Source organism: Pagrus major, chromosome 2, assembly GCF_040436345.1.
Source record: "Pagrus major chromosome 2, Pma_NU_1.0".
In the NCBI taxonomy this organism is placed as follows: domain Eukaryota; kingdom Metazoa; phylum Chordata; class Actinopteri; order Spariformes; family Sparidae; genus Pagrus; species Pagrus major.
Genome location: NC_133216.1, coordinates 16,953,157 through 16,976,704, shown reverse-complemented (window position 1 = coordinate 16,976,704; position 23,548 = coordinate 16,953,157). Strand labels below are relative to the sequence as shown.

The 23,548-nt window shown below is 38.8% G+C and overlaps 2 protein-coding genes across 3 annotated transcripts; one reads left to right on the top strand and one right to left on the bottom strand.

Moving 5' to 3' along the window:
• Positions 1 to 9,932: 9,932 nt before the first annotated feature.
• Positions 9,933 to 17,713, top strand: nipsnap2 (nipsnap homolog 2). Its single transcript, XM_073486981.1, has 10 exons — positions 9,933 to 10,080; positions 10,672 to 10,811; positions 10,899 to 10,944; positions 11,323 to 11,417; positions 12,004 to 12,074; positions 12,192 to 12,332; positions 14,129 to 14,160; positions 15,769 to 15,863; positions 16,458 to 16,541; positions 16,700 to 17,713. The coding sequence occupies exons 1-10, from the start codon at positions 9,989 to 9,991 to the stop codon at positions 16,762 to 16,764; spliced, it is 861 nt and encodes a 286-aa protein (XP_073343082.1). The 5' UTR covers positions 9,933 to 9,988; the 3' UTR covers positions 16,765 to 17,713.
• Positions 17,714 to 17,715: 2 nt separating this feature from the next.
• psph (phosphoserine phosphatase) lies at positions 17,716 to 22,019 on the bottom strand. 2 transcript variants are annotated; one of them, XM_073486994.1, is made up of 6 exons: positions 21,913 to 22,019; positions 21,096 to 21,239; positions 20,860 to 20,994; positions 18,954 to 19,099; positions 18,669 to 18,817; positions 17,716 to 18,235 (listed from the first exon to the last, which is right to left on the bottom strand). In XM_073486994.1, exons 1-6 carry the CDS (start codon positions 21,951 to 21,953, stop codon positions 18,125 to 18,127), a joined length of 726 nt encoding a protein of 241 aa, XP_073343095.1. In that variant the 5' UTR covers positions 21,954 to 22,019; the 3' UTR covers positions 17,716 to 18,124. The 2 variants fall into 2 exon arrangements, with proteins under 2 accessions (XP_073343095.1, XP_073343103.1); XM_073487002.1 differs by lacking the exon at positions 21,913 to 22,019 and adding an exon at positions 21,797 to 21,871.
• Positions 22,020 to 23,548: the final 1,529 nt, after the last annotated feature.

Genomic DNA, 23,548 nt, shown 5'->3' with positions numbered 1-23,548 from the left:
GTCAAGATTGCTCGTCCACGGGAACAACTCAGTTCCACCTTTCTTCGAAGGATGCAGACCCCAAATTGAGACACGGCTACAGACTCACAAGGTGAAAGTAACACTAATGCTGGTAATAAAAATTTAACAGTACATTTTTTCCAGTTTAATGCCAGTGAACTACAGGTGAGTGTAGTCATTAATGTTAGCTTGAAACCACGGCCATGAAAATAATGAATCTTCATTCTTCAAAATTGAATTGATTAGCATCTAAATTACAGTAAAACTGGGAAATATTCAGTTTCATTATCTTAGCTAATGTTAGTTTACAGAGTTAGTATAACTAACTTGCCGGGCTTTTTTCTGTTTAACTAACTGTTAGCGTTGAGTTCATTTTAACGTTAACGTTGTCAAACAGCTAGCTAGCTAACCATTCTCTACAGTTAGCTGTCAGTAAATTAACGTAGCTATCATCACTGGAGTCACAGAACAAAGTGTTTATTTCAGAGACAAACCCAGCACTGTGTTGAAGACATGTCCAACTCTCCAGACTCTTATGTCCTGTTTATAACAATGAAATGTCTGCTGCACTATGAAAAATGTCTGAACCGGTTTCAACCCGTTAGCTCATGTTCGGACACTGAGCCAAAAATGGCAACCAGAAGTTATCTGTCTCTCGCTCCGTCTCAGCTCATTCCCTTATATTTATTATTTTATTTTTTTAAATTATCTGTGCATCTACTGATATGCCACTTACATTCCTATTTATTTATATTTTCGTATTTTATAACAAATTCATATTTTTCCTGCATTGTACAAAACAAACAAGGACATGTGTCATTTCCGGTCTTCCCCTCTTTGTTTGTTTTAATTAACAGAGTCTCAGCTTGGGGGATGAGTAAAGAATCCTTCTTATTGTCCAGTAGAAACAATATTTTTCATTCCAGCCGATTAAAAGAGTCTTCGGGGAGTCTGGGCACGTCTTCAACACAGCGGAGAATGTGGACGAAGTTACCAAAGTTTGGCTTGTATATATCTTTCAAAAAGAAAATGATGCTTAACTCTGGAAACGATTAAAGTGTTGAATTATTTTTTATATCAGGCGCAGATATTATGACAGTCCCTATTAAATGTTATTTATCTATGTATATATCTAAGATAGCTTTGGCCAAGTATAATCCCTGGGAAGAAAGGAAAATAAAAAAAATCACAATAAATATGACTGTATCCGTCACATTTAATGCTGGAAGTGGTAAGAAGAGGAATTAAATAACTGAAACCGCATTAATATCAAATGATGAGCCATCCATATGCATAACCAGCCTTTTTCCAGATAGTTATTTGTTCAGACAGATAGACCTGAACTCATCCACATGGGGATATTAGGTCATTGCAGTAATAAAGTAGTTGGCTTCAGCCCCCCTGTGACCCTGAAGTGGAGAAAAAAGATAATATGGAAAATGATTGAATGATTCTACAGATATGACAGCAGATCAATGCCACATATTTGTGAGAGGAAAGACTCCAGGATGTTCAGCTGTGAGGACTATTTTACATATCACTGTGCTCTTTTGTGATATAGTCCACCGATAATCGTTTTAGAAAGACAAACAAAGCCTTTGCATGCCTTTGTTTTGATGAGAAACATTAAAATATGCCTGAGCAGATACTAGTTCAGTTGTTCCAGTTGCAGTGGGCCAGATGATATAATGATTGATTTAATTATTGCAAACTGTCTCCCTCTACCAAGAAAATCATGAGAGAACATGTGGACTGAAATACCAGTGAATGTTTGATCAGGACGAAGGAGAGAAAATATTTCGGCCTACATCATCCATCAAATCTCAAAAGCATGCTCTCTCACACATGCCCAATGTTGAGTCGTGGGAAGGCAGCCCATGCTCTCTTCCAGGATTTTTATTAAAAAATAAAAATCAGTGAAGCGAGCTCGGTGCCTGTGATGTATGAGGAAAACACTGCTGTAATCTTCAGACACCTTTCTGCATGTTTTAAGACGTGATGTAAAGGCTAAATTGCTTCCAGACAAACATCTCCTAGGTGAAAGAAGACCTGGCTCCAGAAACCTGTTCCCGCCCTCCCTACATTTTCTTATTGTTGGCCTGGAGCGCTGGCCACTTAATTTTTCATTCACACCCCTGACCTTCTGTCTAAGCATCACAGTATAGAGAAGGAGTGCAACGCTGTGGCAGCTGAGACAGAGAGGACAGAGTCCGACGTCATGAAATACCACAGTAAGTACACAGGATTCCTTCATTTCCCAACCTCATTCTGTCCATTCTCAAAGGCTGATCGAGGGAGCATTAAAGATAAAAACACATCGCACAAGACTCAACTGTCAAACACAAAGGTTAAACCTCAGATGTAGCCTTTCATAATGGTTATGATGAATATACTGGTGATAAATCATTTAAGTGTGGTTCTCTTTTAAAAGCAGCACTGTGAGCGTTACAGGGCCGGAGACTTCTCACATCGTAAAAGGTAATTTGGCACAGATTGGTAGCTTTCAACAACTTCTTTTTTGTACAATATCACACTCTGTCACAGTAATTCATATTAGGCTTGCCCTTGTATGCCTAGCCTAAGTTTTCATTCATGTCTCCTACTCTGCCTTCATAAATAATGGCTCCGTTTAGGTTGTGTAAACAATACCATCAGTCTTTCAGTAAGTTGCATGGCAAGACAAAACATGTTTAATGTATGTATGGGAACTTATATGGTAGCTTGCCCACAGGGCAGTAGGATGGCAGCTGTAATATATTGTAGTTCATAACTGGTAGGGATGTAAAAGGGGTGAGACACAGAAGAGAATGAAAAGATATCACTCCATCAACGGTCAGGTGTTCCCTACGCCGAGGAGGTTATGTCTTCACCCGTGTCCATTTGTTGGTTGGTTGGTTTGTCAGCAGGATCGCACAAAAAGTACTGAACAGATTTTCACGAAACTCGGTTGGAGGACTGGTCTTGTCCCAGAGTAGACCCCATTAACTTTGGGATGAATCTGGAAAAAGGGACAGATCCAGGAATTGTTCCTCACCTTCTTTAACATTTTCGTTTATTCCTCAGGGAATAGTTAATGGATGTTGATGAAAAAATCGTATTAAGGTGGCTGGTATCTACAATTTGACTTTTTCACTGAATTGCATTTACTTGACAGCTAGAGTTACCGCTTAATTTTGTAGTTTAAGATTTACACACACGTGATTCTCTTATAAAATATGATACATTTTTACAGAATAAAGTTACTAATAGTATGTTAGATTGTTAAAATGAGCTAATCCGATAATATGATACATATTTTTTATCATAAACTCTCACTGGGAACAATTTTCCGCTGTGAGTGCTTTTACTTTTTAGACTTGATGCACATTTTGCCAACAATACCAATATTCTTTCAGTTAAAGGGTAACTCCACCAATTTTACACATTTAAGTGTAATATAAGTAATATAAAGTAATATAAAGAATTTTCCAGAGGACTCAAGAGGAAGCTGCGTGTCACTCTGAGACTATGTTGCATTGTGGGTATTGTAGGTGCCAGGTTTTGAAAAGGAAGAAGAATGCGTGGAATTAAAAAAAAGGTGATATCTCTTGTTCTGCTGAATCGATTTTGATCATTTGCTTTTAAACTCTCCATAATGAGTGCAATGCAGACCAGTGGACTGCTTTTCAAAACCTGGTGCCTACATTACCCACAATCCAACTACTCTCCAAGACTTGTGAACACACTTTAATGTGTAAAATTGGTGTACCCTTTAAATAACATTTTCAATGTCAGATTTTTACTTGTAATGACGTATTGTTGTTTTCTTTAGTTAAGCAAAGGATCTGAGTGCTACCTGACCTACTGATACTGTAGCACAACCAGTTAGAGAGGACATTAAGAATATGGAAAGGCACATGAAGATTTCAGAGGAAGTGTTTTGCCAGATTTTATCATTTCAAAATGGTGAGTCACTCAATATTCATCAAGTGTGACTCACAGCGGTTTGTCAACAATCAATGCATCACTCGAGAACACTTTAGATATACAGACTCTGGTAATTCTTGGAAACAGTCATTTTCTTATCTTTATTATAGTATTTAAATAGAAACACAGACATATTCCAAGATATTAATCAGCTCACATCAGATATTATAAATGTTTTAATGCCACTGTGTTTAATCGTGCTGCATTCACTCTCTGCAGTGCCCCGACCAGATAAGGAGTGAAGGCTATAAACAATATGTCCGAAGTATTTTCTCACAAGTCCGACAGCATTTCTTGGAGAGCGTTTAACAGCAAGCATGTCCGTAATGAAGCCAAAGATAATAAGAGTAGGGAGAGGGAAACTGCGAAGACAGCCGGTTAGATAATTTGGTTTGGAGAGATTCAATTTGCCGAAGATCCACCCAGGACATACTGTATACGAGAGGCTGGAGTGGGGAATTCAGCCCTGTGGTTTCAAGAGAGTTAAGCAAAGAACATTTCTTTCTTTTTGTTTTTTTTACATTTCTAAACTCCCTGATAAATGGCATCCATGGTTTTCTGGTGCATTAGTGGAGGATTCGTATCAGCTGTTTTTACAGCTGTTCTTCTGAAATCCTTGATTAGGATAAACTCATTGTATTAGAAGGCAAAGTCTGAGTAGGGATTTTTGAACTTCAGGGAAGCACCAAATCAGTACAAGCAAAGACTTTTACAATTAAAATAAAGAAAGAGAATCAAAAAATATATACTGAATGCTTTGTTAAAGGCAGAAGCCACACAGTCAAGAAATGCATGATTACAACATGTCATTTTGTACATAAAATGTACTTTAATTTAAAGATTATCAGACATTTATTATCCTATCTACTTTCCTCACTTCCAAGCAGGATGTTTCAAAGTCTGAGGGCTTGATGCCAAACTAACTAATTTATCTTTCCTATTTGGAGTCACTGGGACCCAAAATAAAGGGAGCACAGACAAACTGACAATTGCTTCACAAAAAACCTCAATTTCCACTTGCTAGCTGTCCTCTGAGCTTTTAGTTGTATATCATTCTGTCTGAAGTTTTCATCATGTTGTGTTATAGTGAAATAAATAACTAATAAGTGGCCCTTGAGTAGGGATTGCTTCGTCCAAGTACAATATCCAAAGTCAAGAATGTACTGTCATGTTTCACTTTTAAGCCAACACAGACAAGAAAAAAAGTACTTTGAAATGATAAGAGCTACTTAGCTTTCATGAAAACAAATTCATTTTCATGACAACTGGGTTCATCTGCAGATGAATGTAAAACTAGTAAATGGGCGTTGAGTTAAAATTGAACTTTGCTTTCATTTAGCTCTATAAACTGTTTTATCCAACTGCATTCGTTGTAGTGATCGGTTTTTAGGTGTTCATACTGTTGGGAATAATAGATATTAATGATATTGTTAGGTGTTGATGGTGAGCAATATTATTCAATGACGTTTTAACATACAAGACAAGAAAAAGATGGGCTCTTAAAACGAGCATTGTGGCATCTCATGCAGGTTGTCAAATCATGACTCTTTTGAACATCTACATCAGGATGCTGTTTCTGGATTTGACTAAGCATTCAACACAAGCTGACACATGAAGCTGACTGGAAAACTTAACACTCTGGGCTTGAGTACAACACTCTGCAACTGTTCAAATGTTGAACTTCCTCATAAGCAGCCCCCAGACATTTTGGATTGGCAGTCACACCTCCTCTACTTTAGTGCTCAACACCGGAGCTCCCCAGGGCTGTGCGCTCAGCCCCCTCCTGTTCACACTGCACAAACATGACTGCATTCCCAGACATCAGGAGAGCTCTATTGTTAAGTATGCGGACAGCACCACCATCATTGGCCGCATTATAAACAACATGAGAGTTCATATAAGGAGGGAATAAACAATCTTGCAGAGTGGTGCACGGAGAACAATCTACTTCTCAATGTCAGCAAAACCAAGTAGCTGATTGTTGGTTTTAGACAAAAGGAGGCAAAGACACACACCCCTGTCTGCATCAGTGGAGCTGAGGTGGAGCAGGTGAACAGAAAAAGCTCTAATTCTTAAGGAAACTAAAGAAGGTTAAGTTTCAATGCACAATTCTTGTCAACTTCTACAGAGGAGCAATAGGAAGCATCCTGACTGGAAATATCACAAACCTGCATGGTTTTTGAATGGCCAAGCCAGTCAGCAGGATATAATGTTGGCAGTTAACGTTTTCTGCAAACCACACATACCTCCAAGGTTGAAATGTGTAGCAAATGTGGCTTATTATGTTCATATTAAATGCTTGTAAGCCTCCTTCACATCAGGAAGTGGAGGGGACGGCAGTGACCTTATTACAGCCAAAAATCTGTGGTTTTGCAGAGACAAACTTAGCTAACATTAGTACTGGTGATTGGGTTGGCACGGCCCAGGACAGGCATGAGTGATATCAGTGTCTGCACAGAGCCCGAGGCATACTAAAAGACAACACCCACCCCAGCCACAGTCTGTTCACCCTGCTGCCATCTGGCAAAATATACACAAGTATCCACGGCTATACCACCAGACTACGAAGCAGCTTCTTTCCTCAGGCTGTGAGAATCCTGAACTCATACTCAACACTCGACAAAAAAAATGTTTTAACTGTATAGCATAAAGGGACTACAACTTACATATCGTTGTACAACTCTTCTCTGTAAAATGACAATTGAATAAACCTTAAATGAGGATTTGAGCCAGTGAATTCTTTAAAATACAGGCTCTACTCTGTCAAACACTTTTAGTTTCTACACGGGTAAGAACGGAGACATTTTTCTGCATCTGATGTAAAAAACAGGTACGAAGTGTATCAAAGTTCACTCAACGGTGTGATAAGACCCAACAAAATACATTTTACTGTACCAGTAATGAGGTACAGTAAAGGTACAGCTGGAGCAGTGAAACTGGAGTTCTTTGTAAAAAGCTGATCTCACTTCTTCCAATAATAAAATGAGCCCTTTGTGAAAGTATTCCACGTCCAACCACGTTCATTAAAAATACAGATCAGTCCATTCAGATTAATACTGACATTATAGGAACTGTACTGTGCTGATTTCCAGAGGGGAGAAGCACTGCGTGACCTTACATTTATATTGTTGTTCAAGGCTGCTGCTGAGGTGTCATTTTAATTAAATACACAGGGAAATGAAATAGGAAGTAAGTCCAATTTATCAAAATGTTGGACGCTGGTTAAGCTAGTGAAAGCATGTACTGATGTGAAAATTAAGCAAACGTTTCCTCCCTGAAATCAACCACCTTGATAAATTTTCTAACTGAAAGAGCAAAATTTCAGGGGATTTAATCATGCTTTGAATTCCCAGACATGTCTACATTTTGCCTTTTGTTATTCAAAAATGTTTCACAGAGAAAACACTCCCTTATGATTCATGTCTTTGAACTTAAAACAAATCCCTCCATAGTTTCTGAATTCCACTTGTGGTAAGCAGTCTTTCTTTTTTTACTTTCTAGAGCCAAGTAAGCTTTAGCAATATGGTCCCCGTTAGCTTCATAGTCACTCTGTCAAATAATAAATCAATCACAAATGGTTCTGAATTCCTCCATGGTTGCAACTCCATCACCCTCTCGATCATCCAGGAGCAACTGGATCGTACAACTCTGACGTGCTCTTCCTGAAGGCCTTTCAAAAATTCAGTTCTATCATTATTTACAGCGTATCTCTATTTACGCACATCAGAACCTAATTTCCCCGCAAGAATCAGCATCTTGTCTTTTCTTTTTGTTTTTTTGTATGAGCTTTATTTCAAAGATCACACAAATGCAACCTGCCAAACCCAATATGCGAGACGTTGGTGTTTCAGGAAGCAAGTTTGTGAAGTAAAGTTCGGTGCCTTGCGAGACATGTAACTTTTCATTATGTGAAATATTTTGCAAAGGCATTTTAATCCACAATCTTTAATGCACAAGAGAAGGACTGCTCTCACCAATCAGCATCCATGGTCCTACATTTGAGCATGTCTAAGACTGGAGGGAGTGATGCATTGGTTTTTTGGGGATGCAATTTGAGGCCAAATACCTTTATTTTGTTTTCTGTTTGTTATAATCAGGTTTGTGAAAATCATACACATTGTTGAGTTTGATTGTCTCCATATTGTTTAAATTAACTGGTCAGTGATCTTTGTGGTGCACTGAAATTACTGTTTATAGACTTTAGATTGAATTGTAGCACCCCCACCTGTTCAACCAGCGTAGCATGTTTTGGGAAGAGTTTGACCACCATGCACACCAAGGTGCAAATCAATGGTTCTCGTTTCTTTCTCAGTGATGTTCTGCTATTGTTTTATATGTTGCCATTGTCTCTTATATTCCACTTTTTAATGTTGCAATGATTTCTACTGCTGAGATGCATCAAAGATAGTTCAGTATGTAGTCTATAGGAGCCCATCTTTATCTCCAGGGCCCCCATGTCTACCAAAGACCATCCATTTTTTTTTTTAAGGGATGCAACCTGAGGATAATTTTACTGTTGGTTATGATGCACTTCACACATTCACTGAGAGGCAACAGTGTGTGGGATCCACCACAGGAAACAATGAGCCTTTATCTCCACCACAGACACAACATCAATGTGTCATAGCAGGAAAGCCCAGGTGCGATTAATAACCTTAACAAAGGCTGGATTCAGTTAGGAGTTCTTGCTCCAGGTGCTGACTCATTAGCATCGCTTTATTTACCTAAATAAAACAAAGCCATCATTATTTTGATTGTATTTATTAATTGCACCTGTTTCTCTACTGAAAACACTTTTTCTTTTCTTTTCTTTTCTTTTCTTCTCTTTCCTTTTCCCCACTCTTCCCAAATATTTAAAACATCTGTTGTCAAAAAAGTAAAACTTTCTAGAAGTGTAATGAAGTGGATTCCAAGTACTGTCATGATGGCGACAGGCATATTTCAGAGACGTGGACTGCTGTCATTATGACAATGACTGGAGTCAACTTGAGTCACTGTTTTTATGACTTGACAGAAAATAGACGAAACTTGACCTGAAACATGATGACTTGAATCACTGTTTTCAATGTATGTTTTCAGTTTAGTTTTATGCATTTTTTTTGTTGTTGTTTTGTCATTTTAAGGATTAAAATGACCTTTTTATGAAGTTAATTGTTTGTAGTTTTATAACTTGACCTGCCCAAGAAAAAATTACTTGCTTGAGACTTGGACCAAATGACTTGAGTCACATGTCTGGGCCCTTTTTCACAGATGGCATTTTATCATGTTACAGAAGAAGTACAGGTGTTAATAATAAAGTAAATGATGACTGAATTCCTTTTAGCTGATTTAGTTTCAGGGAGGTAGTAGTTTGCATGTTAAGCTCACTGAGTGAGTTTACACCCAGACAATATACACACTCATAATTGTATCCAGGCTTCTGATCTTTTCTTGATTTCTCACCATCTCAGGCAGCAGAATCTGCACCAACAAACAGCGATCAGGAACCTGGATAACGTCTTCACATGCCACATTATCCTGGCTGGCATTTTTTTTTTTATATAATTTTATTTTTTTGTGAATGTGAAACACCATAGTGACATATAAACCAAGGTAAACAACCAATCAAAGAAGAGGAAATAATAAAAGGCCAAGCAACATCAATAAAGAAAAGGAAAGATGGAGAAAATACCTAAAAACGAGGACTTTAGAGTATTTCCCAACTGTGATACTGCTACTTCCTTCTCCCTCTACCTGAAAAAAGCCTGTGAGAAATTCATACTTCACCTTTTTGGAAAGCCTTTTTTCCTTCCTTTGATCCTTGTTTCTCTCTTTACTTAAACTTGTTTATTGTATGAACTAATTATTTTCTTCCCTTCTCTCACACACATATCTACATTACTCTGATACTCCTCATCATACCTGTCTGTTCTTCATCTCTGCTCCTTTGCTGACTGTGATCTGGTGTGCAGAAGTGAGCGCTGCCACCTGGTGGTCAGACGTGGTAACAGCGGTTGCCCTGTGTGCAGTAGCACAGTCGAAGATGGCGACTGGAGTCCTTCACAGAGTCAGCGGTGGCCTGGGTCGGGCTAAAAGCACGGCCCAGTCCGCCGGACAGCTCGTCGTGTGGACCAGGTAGGGCAGTCAGCAGTGTGCACGTATAGCTGTCGTGTCTGTGGTGTTTGTAGTTCGCTGTGTTTCGTTTATATCTATTTCAGGAAGTGTCTGTCGGGGCGACGATGAGCTGTGGCAAGCTAGCCCGTTAAGTGCTAGCCAGTCCTCCTCAGTGGCCTTCAGCCTGAACTTACAGGAAAACTACACCTTTTAAAATGTTCATTCTGGGGTGTTTACGATTAAAGCTGCGTGTATTTGCAGGTGAAGGGGAAATAATGCAAGTTTCTGTCATCTTTTGTTATTTAGCACCGCAAATGCTCAAGGTCAATATTGTAAAATTTGATGCAAGTGCTTCTATCTGACAAATGTGACCTTCTGTATTGTGATGTATCAGATCACTTGACATGTGGACGTGCTAACATGTAAGGCCCAGCATGCAACAGCTGTAAACCTGAAATTAAATGTTATATCAGTGAAGCATGTGGCCTCATATAAAGATAATAAATCAATGTGAGTGTAAATCTAAGCAGGCACCACATACAGGTGATGAGGAAGCCAAGTCTGTAGGTTTATGCTGGTCATTTGTTCATCATGACTCATCTGTGTTTGCAGGGGGTTTGCAACATCAAGCAGCAGAAACAGAGAGGACAGCTGGTTTAAGTCGCTGTTTGTGAGGAAAGTTGATCCCAGGAAAGATGCACACTCCAACCTACTGACCAAAAATGAGGAAAGCAACCTGTACAAAATTCAGTGTGAGTTTACCATAGACATAATCAATAATAAACTATTTATCCTGAAGTAAGATGAGGTTGTTTGTAAGTGTGACTCTCTCTTTTCAGTCCATAACGTCAAGCCAGAGTGCCTGGATGCATACAACAAACTCTGGTGAGTGTTTTTTACACTTTATTATCAAACATGCAAATTGTTATAAACTTTTACTGAAGCAGAAGTAGTAGTATGAGGCCTGGACACCCTACTACGCTGTTGTTCTGAGTAGTCTATTCCTGTGAGGTGATTGACGACCTGGCACAAGTTCAGACCGTCGCACACCAACCTTGCTCATACCTAAGATGACTGGAGGCCAGCTTGTAGTTAGGGGCTAATTTGGGACTTGTGACATTAGAACGAGGACACGTGACTGGAAAACATGTGATTCTTATTTTGGCTTTTTTGGTTTAAAAGCTAATTTTGCGTTGAATGCTTTAAAATCCACCAGTGATTTCGGTTTATTTGGTTGATTTTGGTGTTTCTCATTCATCACAGTGAGGATGTTTTGCCCTCCATCCATGCTGATAAGTACTACCCCTGTGAGCTGGTGGGCACCTGGAATACCTGGTATGGAGAACAAGACCAGGCTGGTATGATTACTAATATGAACATACAGACATCTGCAGTGTGACATATAGGCCGTTATGGTGTGCAGGCTTGTTATACAGCATGTCCACACTCATGCAAGTATACCAGACCAAACCTTTAAAAAAACAAAACAAAACCATTATTTTGAAAATAATCAGTGATAGCCATCCAGTTTGTCTATGGCAGACTAAACATGTATGTATGTGTCCTGTCAATGTTTTTTTCTCCTCATTCCACAACTACAGATAGTTCATTTAATTGTTGTCCAGTAATACAACATGAAACTGAACCAGTGACTTGACAGTACTTGAACGAAGAGACATAAACATTAAGTCAGATATCCAGGAAAGAATTGTGTGCTGTCCTACCAGCTCGTGATCTTCAAATATCAGGATGTAGTTGATTCACTTGTTAAATTTATTGGAAAAATACAACATTTTCACATTTCAGGGCCAACCCTTTCACAACATGAAAATGAGATAGGAGGAATGATTTTTTAATCATATTTTTTATGATCCTGCTTTAAATTATTGATCTGTCTGTAGTTGTGATTTTACATCTATGATATATTTCTCTCCTTCTTCTCAGTTCATCTGTGGCGTTACAGAGGTGGATACCCAGCTCTGACAGAAGTGATGAACAAGCTCAAGCAGAATCAGGTAAAGACCCCTCTCAGACACATTTTGTTTGTATCATCCCACTTTAATGCTCTAATCACAGAAAACAGCTTTCAGTCGACGTAAGTGTATTGATTGATGTCCGTCGTCCATTGGCAGGACTTCACAGCGTACAGGAAGGAGCGGGGTAAGATGCTGATGTCTCGCAGAAACCAGCTCCTGCTGGAGTTCAGCTTCTGGAACGAGCCCGTACCCCGAGAGGGCCCAAACATCTACGAGCTCAGGTCCTACCAGCTCAGGGTGAGTAGCACACCAGAGAGTTTGTCTCATCATCACAGATGTTTGTGATTGAGTGAGGTTAAAGTGTGAGCCGGGCCTGTAACATCTGACGTGGCCTGTACCTCTGCTGTCTGCCAAACATAATCACCACTATTACCAACAATCCAAATGTTTATTCAGCTTAAATGGGTTTTACAGCTTATATTGAGTTAATTGCTCTTTCTTTCTAAGTCAAGTTCTTCGTGTTTATATAACACAAAATCACAAATGCCTAAAATGGCTTTACAGTCTGTACAGCATTATTGAAGGCATAACATTTTAGATTTTTATGAAAAGATAAATATAACAAGGCTTGTGTACTATGTGTTAAGAACAACAACATCTAAATTAATATATTTCTGGAGGGGGTAGGACTATGTACGCACTACAGCGGTGCATGTGTCAAACGCACTGTCGGAGAGGAGAGCAAAACACAGCTAGTTCTGGAGTATCGATGCGATACTGCAAAAACTGAGTATTGAAAGCGTTTCAAGTACCCAGAATTTAGATGTGTCAATATTTTAATATTGTTGATAACACTACAGCATACAATACCCCTTTACAGGGTTTCTGCAGGTCCTTAAAAAGTCTTAAAAATAATCTGAATTTGAATTTTAGACGATGTGGTGTGGGTTAACGTGACATCTGCTCTCATCGAAGGTGAAGCTACTTCTTGAACTAAAACGTTAAATTTCTGTTAACTTTACTTGTATAATATGGGTAAGCGCAAGTTCTGGTTTTGATCTGGTTTGAGAACAACACATGACTGCTGCACCTTATGCAAGAAAACGCTCAAATTGGGGTGTAAAGTTGCATGGAGAGTCAGAACAATGTAAAGCCACATAAAAAAATCCATGAGCAAACGCCTGCCATCACAATTAATATGGTTCTGGATTCCCTTCAGGAGAATTACTAAAGAAAACAGACCATTTACTTTGCAAATAATACTGGGACTCCTGTCCTTTGCACTTTTTCTGCCAGTTTAGATGTGAAATAGGTCTTAAATTGCATTCATGTTGGTCTTTTAGACGGAAGAAACTTTACAACTTCATATGTTTGTACATGTTTACCACTAGGAGCTAAAAGTCAACCACGTCTCACATACTCAGCAGTTGTTGCAGAAAGAAACAGCGTTTCTCTTTCACTTTTCCTAGCTCACGTTTTCTCATTTAAACTGATGATCTGAGTCACATGCTTTCCGTCTCTGACCTCGAAATTACCTCCGCCCTCACAAAACTACTGTGAGGCATGTAATGACCCTGTGTCCTCAGTATTCAGGGTGAGAGTGGTGCTTAAAAAAATCAGCATTTCCACATTTCTCCTTGTGGGCTCATAGATCAAATTGGCAGTCCAGTGGATCCTGGATTAATCAATGATTTACCAAAAGCAGTATTAGTCCTACATAATGCTCAATACACATCAGGCCAGCTCCTGCAGATTAAATCGTTCTTTTTCTAATCTGACAGCAAAAACTGTTTCTGGATCAGAGCTTCCTGTGACACGTGATGAATGCAAGCCATTATCCCTCATCACAGACTGAGATTACATCGTAGAAACAGCGGGGCATTTGTTGTCTTAAGCCTTGGAGAATGATTGAAGAAGCTTTCGGGTGTAGTTGTTATTGCAGCTTATCTTCACCATGACAAATACCTGCGTTACGTCTTCACCATTTATTTCTGTTAATGTGTTTGGTCTGGACATAAGACAAAAGTGTGATATCAATCTGTAGCTCTGAAAGTTTTATTGTAATAAAGAATATTGTGTTTTCTCTCTTCCAGCCAGGAACCATGATCGAGTGGGGTAATTACTGGTAAGGCGGCCTGAATTCATTTGATTCACTGAACTGTAGTTACAGGCTGGTTGCACTACATGAAACCTTCCTCATCACAGTGTCATTAATAAGAGCTATTCCACAGAGAGGCACTATCTTGAAGCAGTACTGAAAGGAAGACCTGTCATGCTCTCTGACCAAGATTCAAATTCAGAGTGGAATATTATGTTCGCTACAAATGAGCTTGGAAAGATCCCGTACTGTAGGTGACAGCTGACAGGTTTATCAGTTTTTTTGCAATACACTTGATTGCAATTGATTTAAAGGAAGACCTGAGCTTTTCTGCACACGCCTCAGTCTTGCATATTTTTCTGATTTCTGATTGTCCCCATAGGGAAATTTCTCCTGGAGTCAAGTGCTGCTGTGTTGGTCTTTGTGCTTGTTGACCAGTTTTTTTTGTTGTCTTTTGGGTTATATCACAACTTGTTTTGCAACTTTGTCAGTGATTTTGGACATAAAAGATTACTCCACTGCAGAGGTGGAAGTAACAAAGTACAAATACTTTTAATACTTTCTACTCCTTATATTTTTAAAATAGGCTTGTTACTTTAGTTTTAATGCATTTAAGCAGAAATGGCCGGTAGAAACGTCCTTCAGAGGGACATTTTAACTTTTATACTCTGAGTACTTTTCAGAGCATGTACTGTCTTACTTTTACTTGAGTAGAGAAGTTGAATCAGTACTTCTGCTTGAGTAAAGAATGTGTGTACTTTTGCCGCCTCTGTTGTTTTGCAACTCTGTCAGTGATGGTTGGATGTAAAAGATGACTCCACTGTTGCTGAAATGTTGTTAAACTGTCAATTCTTCTGTGTCTTATTCCAGTTAACGTATTTGTGGTAATTTTTGACCGTCATGTGCTTGATTTTATATGTAAATATAATGTTAAACATTTGAATATCATCCAGGATTTTCTGCTTCTTCTTATGAAGCAAACCTGGTTTAAATAACCACAGGGAAACAACACCTTTGATGAAAAGATCATGCGAGGACATTTTTCCCCTAAAGCTGCCTTTTCTTTTCTCATGTGTGCATTTATCCTAACTTTGGCCAGGCTTTATTTGAATAAACCTGTGTAGTCCTTCATATTACGCCAGCAGAGCAATTGAAAGCAATTTCAATACAATTTGTGCAGTTGAAGCTGGAGGCTTAAACATCTTCTTCAAGTTAAAATAACATGAAGAACTGAAGCTCTATAGTTCTGAATCCAGACATTGATTATGATTTGAATGTTTGCTTTGGGGGAAACGTGATGGATTTAAAACATTGCACTCCCAAGAATCTCACATTGACTTGGACAGTGTTAAGATTCATAAACATGTATACAGTAAGAAATGACGTCACATCTTATGGTTGGATGTGATGTTGCAATGGATAAACGCAGCTATGGACGATGAGTGTCATCCAGTTTGTGTTAACAAAACAGAGTTAATTGTGTAAACTAAAAACAGTCCAGGATAAATTCAAAGACGATGTTGAAGTCCTTGTTTGAAGACTGGTCAAATATCTTTTGTATCTTTTGTTGTTATGCCAGATGAGTCCTTGGTGTTTTTTGGCCTGCGTTGTGACTGAAGTTGTTCTTTTGTGCAGGGCCAGGGCCATCGGATACCGCCAGCACAACAGAGAAGCTGTGGGAGGGTTTTTCTCACAGATCGGTGACCTCTATATGGTTCATCACCTCTGGGGTATGGTCAAATACCAGCTTTATGCAAAATTACACACGGACAGTGTCATTATGTAGCTCATGCTGCTGTGCTGTAGTTGTCCAACAGTATATCAGAAGAAACAGTTTAAATAATTGATTAAGTAAACAAACCAAATATGCCAAAATATTTGCTGCTTTAGTTTCTAAAATGTGTTGCTGTTCTTTGTTCCATATTGTTGTCAATAAGAGTTTTGGACAAGCCATTTGAAGGTGTCGCCTCGAGTTCTGGGAAATTTAAATGGTATTTTTCACAATCTTCTGAAATCGTACAGACTCAAAGCAACAGTTGATCAAATGACTATCAGGCTTTTCACACTGTTTAACCCAGGGCTAAAAGTGTTCTCAGAACCTGCTCCAAAGTCTGCTAAACCTGACTTTGCTCTGGGGCTTGTTGGCTTAGGGTTGGTACCAAGTTTGCGAGGTTATCCCCTAAAGGTATGCTGCGTTACAGACAACATCAGAGATTAAAATTTCCTAGTTAAACATCCACCCTCCACCCTCAAAGTGTTCTAGTTGCAACACGCCACAAGTGAACAACAAAACATCACCGACTTGTTTGACTTGTTGTTTGCAGCTTATAAAGACCTTCAGTCCAGAGAAGACACGAGGAATGGCGCCTGGCAGCAGGAGGGCTGGGACGAGGTGGTGTATTACACAGGTGGGCAAACAAAATAATCCTTTACTAAACACAAATATGTGTGACTGACTGTCTTGAGTAACAAAATATTGAACATTTCAGTATGATCAATACCAAAAGGACTTTAAACTATGAGGACACACTATATCAGCTCTAAATCTTTTCCACCTCCTCCCCAGTTCCTCTCATTCAGCATATGGATTCCAGGATTATGATCCCGACAAAGGCTTCCCCGTTGCAGTGAAATGAGATGCGAGCTGGAAGCCGAATTCAAGTGGCACCCCTTTTGAATGTTACATCCACCCGGAGCATCACTATCATGGATTCATCCCTGTCAGTGCTGCCAAATAACATTCCTTCTCTGTTCTGGTCTTTGTTACTGAGATGTCACTAGGACAGAGAAGGAAACAATGTCTACTATGTATCTAAAATTAAAACAGTTGAAGCCACTTACAGCCCCTGACTTCCCTACACTCCTTTTTTTTTTTTTTTTATTGAGTACATTTGGCCAATTTAAACCTCCTGATGCTTGTTATGTCCGACGTCTGGTGCCACATTAAAACAGGTCCATGATGAGAGCTCACATCTAAGTTTGGGTCCATCCAAGAGTTACTTGAAAAGACGAGCAGCTGGGTGTCAGTGTGAGGACGGATGGGAAAAACTACTGCTGAAGCTCACTGTACAGTTCAGTAGCTTTTTATTTATTTAATGTAAATTTGGAATACTTATATTTGAAGCCATGCTATAGCTGAGTGAAGTGAGGAAAAGCCTCTGTATATTCATGCAAACGATACAGTGCGAGTATAAAATGTAACCCTCATCATTTTCTTTTATAAGTCAAGGTTTTTTTGTTGCAAACTCCTTCTTTCAGTTGCTTTTTCTGGGTGTTCCTTGGTTCCCTGTCATCCTAATGTTTCATGGTGCTGTGTTTGTAACTCTGGCTTCTTCTTATTTTTTCTTGTGACAATAGCATGCCTGGTTTTAAAAACGTTTTTTATCCAACATGTTATAAAGGGGCATAATTATTACATATGATGAAGTCTGAAGACAAGTTATCTGTCAGTGGCTGAGTGAATCTGGTTCTGAGTGGGCAGTCCTGCTGCTGCGTAATGTAATATCAGATTTTATTGTGAAAGGACGCATGTTTATCTAGAGGGAAGGACGAGACACAGATTAAAGCAGTTCAAACAACATCTTTGACAACATGTTCTCATGTTTAATGCTGATGTTCTCTACACACACACTGACTGACATGTCTGGTTACAGCGCTAAGTGTCATAGTGTCATACAGAAACAAAACATTTCTATCATACAGGAGTTGTATTAGCTTACCTAAAGGTTTTGATGCAAACTGTGCAAAAACATCTAAAATTCTCTTCTTAGCCTCCATATAGACAGTGTTTGATTATTAGTTTAGTACTTTCTAGTATAAAAATCAATAGGGCAACGTCCCCATGAAGGTAAGATTGGTTTCACTAGTGTAAACATTTTCATTCATTATAAAAATCTATAGAAGAAGAACTGTGCACTGGATAAAACCATTGAGAGGCACACCCTTAGGTGCAAATATAAAAGGTTAAAATTAGTAACTACTCTTAGCATCTTTAAATCTTCTCCAGTTCCTTTAGCAGCTCCCCGAAGCTCGTCACGTACCACGAAGACCGCTCCTTAACCTGCTGCCTAACGACGTTCCCTCCGAATCCAATGAAAGCACTCTGAGGGTGACAGAAAGAATACTGTAGTCAAACTGTAGCTCTAATGTATGTGACTGTTTTCAAGAATATATATTAAAAGGAATAGTTCAACTGAAAATAAAAGTTGAGTCATTATCCGCTCGCCCCCATCCCGATGGAAAGTCGGGTGAAGTTTAGTAGTCCGCAAAACATTTCTGGCACTTTAGAGTAAAACGATGCAACATTCTCCTTAACAACAAGTAGATGGGGACTTTCAGAGACCTGGATTTTGCCAGCCGAGCTATATGGAGCCGTTTAATGTTTTCCATTAAAAGTCCCCATGTACTTCAGTTGTTTAGGAGAATGCTGTTTTGCTGTGAAGCTCTTTTCACGGGCAAGAAGATGATTGGATTAACCACCTATCAAACATGAACCAGAAAACTGAAAAATTTTAAGACACAATGTGAACACTTACAGCAGGAGGGGATGCCTCAAGATCAGTAGCTCCGTCTCCGATCATCACCACAGTCTTGAAGCCGTATTGTTCCTTCAGCATGCTGATGACCTTTCCTTTTCCACCGCTCTCAGCTGTGGGCTGACTCTCATCAAAACCAGCGTACTCTCCTGGAAAACACACAAATATTGATTTATGAATTTTAGAATGATGCCTTACAAAAAGCTCACAGGAGTGTTGTGATACTTTAGATGAAGGAAAAGATTTGATTCAGACAGTCACCAACTCTCTGCCTCCCACTCTCACCATTGAAGTAGAACTTGAGCCGGTTGGCGTAGACGTGATGCAGAGGAATGTTTAGCTGAGTGGCCACATGTTCAACAATGCAGCGGAAGCCGCCTGAGATGAGGAACACCTTTATGTTGCGCTGGTGCAGACGGTCCACGAGCTCCCTGGAGGAAGACAAGTGGCCATTTATCAACACTTGGATGCATTTTACTTACATTTTTATATAGTAGGAAGTAGTAAAATCTAATGTGGACCAATGGGCCTCACCTTTCAACCTTTACATTGCATACACACATTTACGCATTGGTGTCAGTAAATAAGCACTTATGTATATGCACAAAGGAGCAGGAAATGCTTGAAATGATAAATACATACATAAGATAAGATAAGATGTTTCCTTCCCCCTTGGGAAACATTCACAGGTAACACAGCAGTACAGAGGGAAATAAGTCGCAGCACAAGAGTAAGTCTCAAAAAATAGAGCCAATAATAAAGAGATATTGGAAAGAATAAAATAACAATTTGAATAAAAATATAATAAAAACTATAGAATAAAGATAAACATACTATATACAGTAACTGTCCTTGTGCATACATGACGTGTGCAATATAAAATAAATGTGCCTATGCAAATGTGCAATGTGCGGGGTTCCTGAGATATTAAATAATGTGCAATGTGTCGGATTTAAAAAAAAAATCATATTGTGATTATTTTGACAGATTTAATGATTAGTCGGAATGATCCCTTTTGCATCAAAATGTTCATTTTTACTGAAAAATCTATTAAAATCACAATTATGTGATGTTTATTGGAGTCTTTACCAAAGAAACACGGTTTCTTAGATCAAGTTTTGAAGGCCAGAGCATCTCTGCAGCATTACAGTACTTCATTAAAATCCTGTTTTTCCCACACATTTTACCTTTATCAACAAATTGCAGCTTCTGTGATTCGGATTTTGCAATTTTTGAATTTCCATTAACTGTGCCGCCCTAATATATAACATAAATGCTAGCTGTCTTGTATTTGGAAGACGACATCAGTCTCATGCCTAATTAAGACATTGTATAATAAACTTCCACTTTAACTGGCTGCCATGTCGAACCATTTATGGTCACTGAAATTGAATTTGGTACAATTACAGTGGATGATCATGCTGTGCTGGACGGTTTAAATTCCAAACCAATTGGTTTTTTCTTTCTTGTATAAATCACTACCAGAGATACAAATTACAGTTATGTTTTAGAAATACTGTTAAGGTGTTTTCCTACAAAAATTCATGTTTTATTTTCTTTCATCAAATAGCCCCAGCAAGTAACATGTACGTAGTGTGGCCCTACAGAGAGGGTTATTTACCATAAATGGTCATTTTAGGTAATATGTTATAATAATAATCAAAATGGAATTGGTCTGTTTTAGGGGCAAGCCACTTCAGTCACTGCTATGTTTTTATTTACAGAGACATTCTTGGCAAACTTCCTATTTACATATCTTCTCTGTTAAATGTGAAAAAAAGTCTTTGTTCTCGTGACATTTTGCAGTGTGTTGTTCCCAAAGTCCAAACTGAACTTGGCAAAGAGAGCGTTTACATTTTCGGTACCCACTGCAAGGAAAAATCTAACTGACTGAACTGCCAGACTGAACTTAAACTTCAGGATATTGTACCACAGAACAATTTTAAAGCTAAAGTAAAATCCATTGAGTCCAGGTTGTCTGTGTGCAAATGTCTTATCTTATTATTTTAGTGTGATTCTCGTTAATATACTGTTTTAACGCTGTACTGCTGCCATTCTTGGTTAGGTCTCCCTTGTAAAAAAAACTGTTCCAAATAAATAAAAACAAGAATTAATGTATGTTAAATCACACTGATTTTTCTCTTTTGAGTGGGGGAAAAGGTCCAATGAATGACTGACATGAAATCCTCACCTGATCCCTGGAGTCAGCTGAGGTGGGTGATCTGTTATCAGTTTGTTCACTTGTTCTCTTGAGCACCGGATGATGGAAAGACGCTCAGTCAGGGCTGTTTTAAATGTCATGGAGCCACCCATTGCTTTGCGAGTCCTGAAATGTCACAAGAGCATAAGGTGGTGTGAAAATTTTATAACAAATCGAGGGATAATATCAAAATAAAAGTGTGCTTTTTAGTGTATGTTGACACATACATTTCAGTGACTGCATCCCCCACACCACAAAACTTGGCAAGTTCATCTATGCCTTCTTCTTTGATGACTGTGCTGTCCACATCGAAACACACAGCGTCTGCTCTCCTGAAGAGCTCCTTTGTCTGTGAAAGTGATGCCATCGTGCTGGAAAATAGAGAAATATACAATATAAAAAAGACACACAGCATTTTCCAAAGGGACTAACAACTGTGGCTGCACAGATCTGAGGTCTGAGGGTCTGTGACTCTGCACAGCAGCTGCCTGTCTTCATTGTGTAACTAAGCCCTGTATGCAGTGGATGTCTTCAATCCAGTGAAGCAGCAAATACATCCATTGACTGAAATACCTATGTGCAGACGTTTCTGCATCGACGGATCTCATCTCAAATAAACACGTCCCCCCCCCGGCTGGTCGTGTGAGACCAAAAAAAAAAGCGTTACATAAAGTATAAAGCAAACCATAGGATGATAGGCCGTCATGGACATCCTCTAGCAGGATTGCGTCACCCCCGTGCACATTACAGAGTACCGGTGGATGGCGAGCAGGACCATAAACAAACGTAAAGACGATGAAACTCGGTAAAAAAACGAGCCTCCTCTGCTCGTTTGGTGTAACAATAGCTCAACGCTGCGAGTTGGCACTGAAATCTCTGATTTTCGCATCACAAATGACTGTTAAGCGTCGCGGCCAGAGGATGTTACCTGTCCGTTACGGCTACTTCGCGCCACACACGACCTCTGTTCAACTGTCAAACACGGCGACATAGTCACACTGCAAGGATATATGAAAAAGGTACATGTTGTGCTCGGGTACTTACTCGTATAAGCAGCGTTGGTAAGGCACTAAGAGCTTCAGCATTAGCCGACCCCCTGAATGGACTCACCGATGAGGAAGGGAAGCGCTGACCGCTCGACCAATCAGAGCGAAGCCGGTGAGGGACCGCCCACTGCCCGCTGGCTCGGTTCCATGACGTAATCAACGGGTGACCGATTGCTGATTTATGCTGTGAAGCGCTTCAGCGCGGGAGCACTTCACGAGCTATCGTCACGAAAACTGCATTAAAGAGGGTTTAATGTTATTAAAGCAAATGCTTAAGCTCCAGCCAATGGGCTCCACCTTATACAATCGATTCAGGTTTGTTTTGTAAAGGCTTTTACTTAAACTCTTGAGCTTTTTTCTATATCTCCTTTTATTCTTTTTATTCTATTTATAGCTTTATATTTCTCTATTTTAATCTTATTTTTATTTTAATTTTTAATATTTTTTTTCACACTTTTATTTTTTAAACTGGCTGACTGTTAAGTGTTGTGTTGTGTATAACTGCTCCACGTGCCTTGCCTTGAATTGCCCCCCGGGGACAAATAAAGTTTTTTGAATTGAATTGAATTGATTTTTAAACTCACGAGTTCCCAGCCAAGGAGCTAGCTAGCTAACAGAGTCTTGGTAGCAGTGTTGAGCCTAGTCAAAAAGTCACACTGGATTTCCAACTTTTCCTGTACATTTCTAAAAATCCTTTAGGAATCCTATATAAGAAAAATGTTTGGTTCATTTAGGATTTCCTCAAATCTATTTTTATTCAACTGGTTCCAGTAAAATCCCTTAGGATTTCTATATTTTTCTTTTTTTTTAAAAACTATAAGAGTTAATATCCTCTATATCTGAAAAAATGTTAGGATTTTCACAGTTTTTATATAACATATTTTAAATTTCTCAACTTATTCTAAATCTCACTTGTATATGATGTATTGTAGGGAAATCATGTCAACGCAGTGCACTACAAACAGCTTGTTGAAAATGCTCTATATAAAACGTTGCATGGTTCAGTGTCATGTTCTGTGTGCCATCTAATTTCTGTTTCTGTTAATCAGAAATCCTCACCTTATGAGGGAGGAATCATCCTTTCATACGCATTTCTTTTCTTTAAAAAAATCTAAACTACAACTGCAGACAGATCCTTCAACCAGTCTTCACAAAATAAACAAGAGATCAAGTCTATCTCACTTGTAAAGGTACAAGGCGATATACCCCAGAAGGCTCAAATAAAAAATAAGTCATTTTCCAGGACTGCAGCCAGTTAATTTTATTAATGTTGTATGACGGCTGTACAAAACTCTAGCATTATTATATATGTGTGTACTTTATACACAATTGCGGAATGCACATTTTAAAGTGTATTCAAGCACAGCACCACTCGGCTAATTTAATTCTCATAAATGTCAAAACCAGGTTTCAATGAAGTATTCAAGTATTAGGACAAATGCTTAAAAGCTAAACTATCAAGGAAATACATTTTAATTTACAATAATAATATTAAAATACAGATGCATCCAAAATAGAAGGCTAGCACTTGCCATCTTGTGGTTCTTATTTTTTTGTTTGCCATTGCCTTTTATTGAAGCAAGGCTTTGATCAATACCTTCAACTGCACTGAAAATATTATTGTCTTGTCTTTA

Coding starts and splice junctions, on each gene's coding strand:
- nipsnap2 (XM_073486981.1), top strand. CDS start 9,989: ATGGCGACTGGAGTCCTTCACAGAGTCAGCGGTGGCCTGGGTCGGGCT. Junction 10,812..10,898: donor CAACCTGTACAAAATTCAGT/GTGAGTTTACCA, acceptor CTCTCTTTTCAG/TCCATAACGTCAAGCCAGAG. Junction 15,864..16,457: donor TATGGTTCATCACCTCTGGG/GTATGGTCAAAT, acceptor TGTTGTTTGCAG/CTTATAAAGACCTTCAGTCC.
- psph (XM_073486994.1), bottom strand. CDS start 21,953: ATGCTGAAGCTCTTAGTGCCTTACCAACGCTGCTTATACGA. Junction 21,240..21,912: donor TACCAACGCTGCTTATACGA/GTAAGTACCCGA, acceptor TCTATTTTCCAG/CACGATGGCATCACTTTCAC. Junction 18,236..18,668: donor TTGAGGCATCCCCTCCTGCT/GTAAGTGTTCAC, acceptor TGTCACCCTCAG/AGTGCTTTCATTGGATTCGG.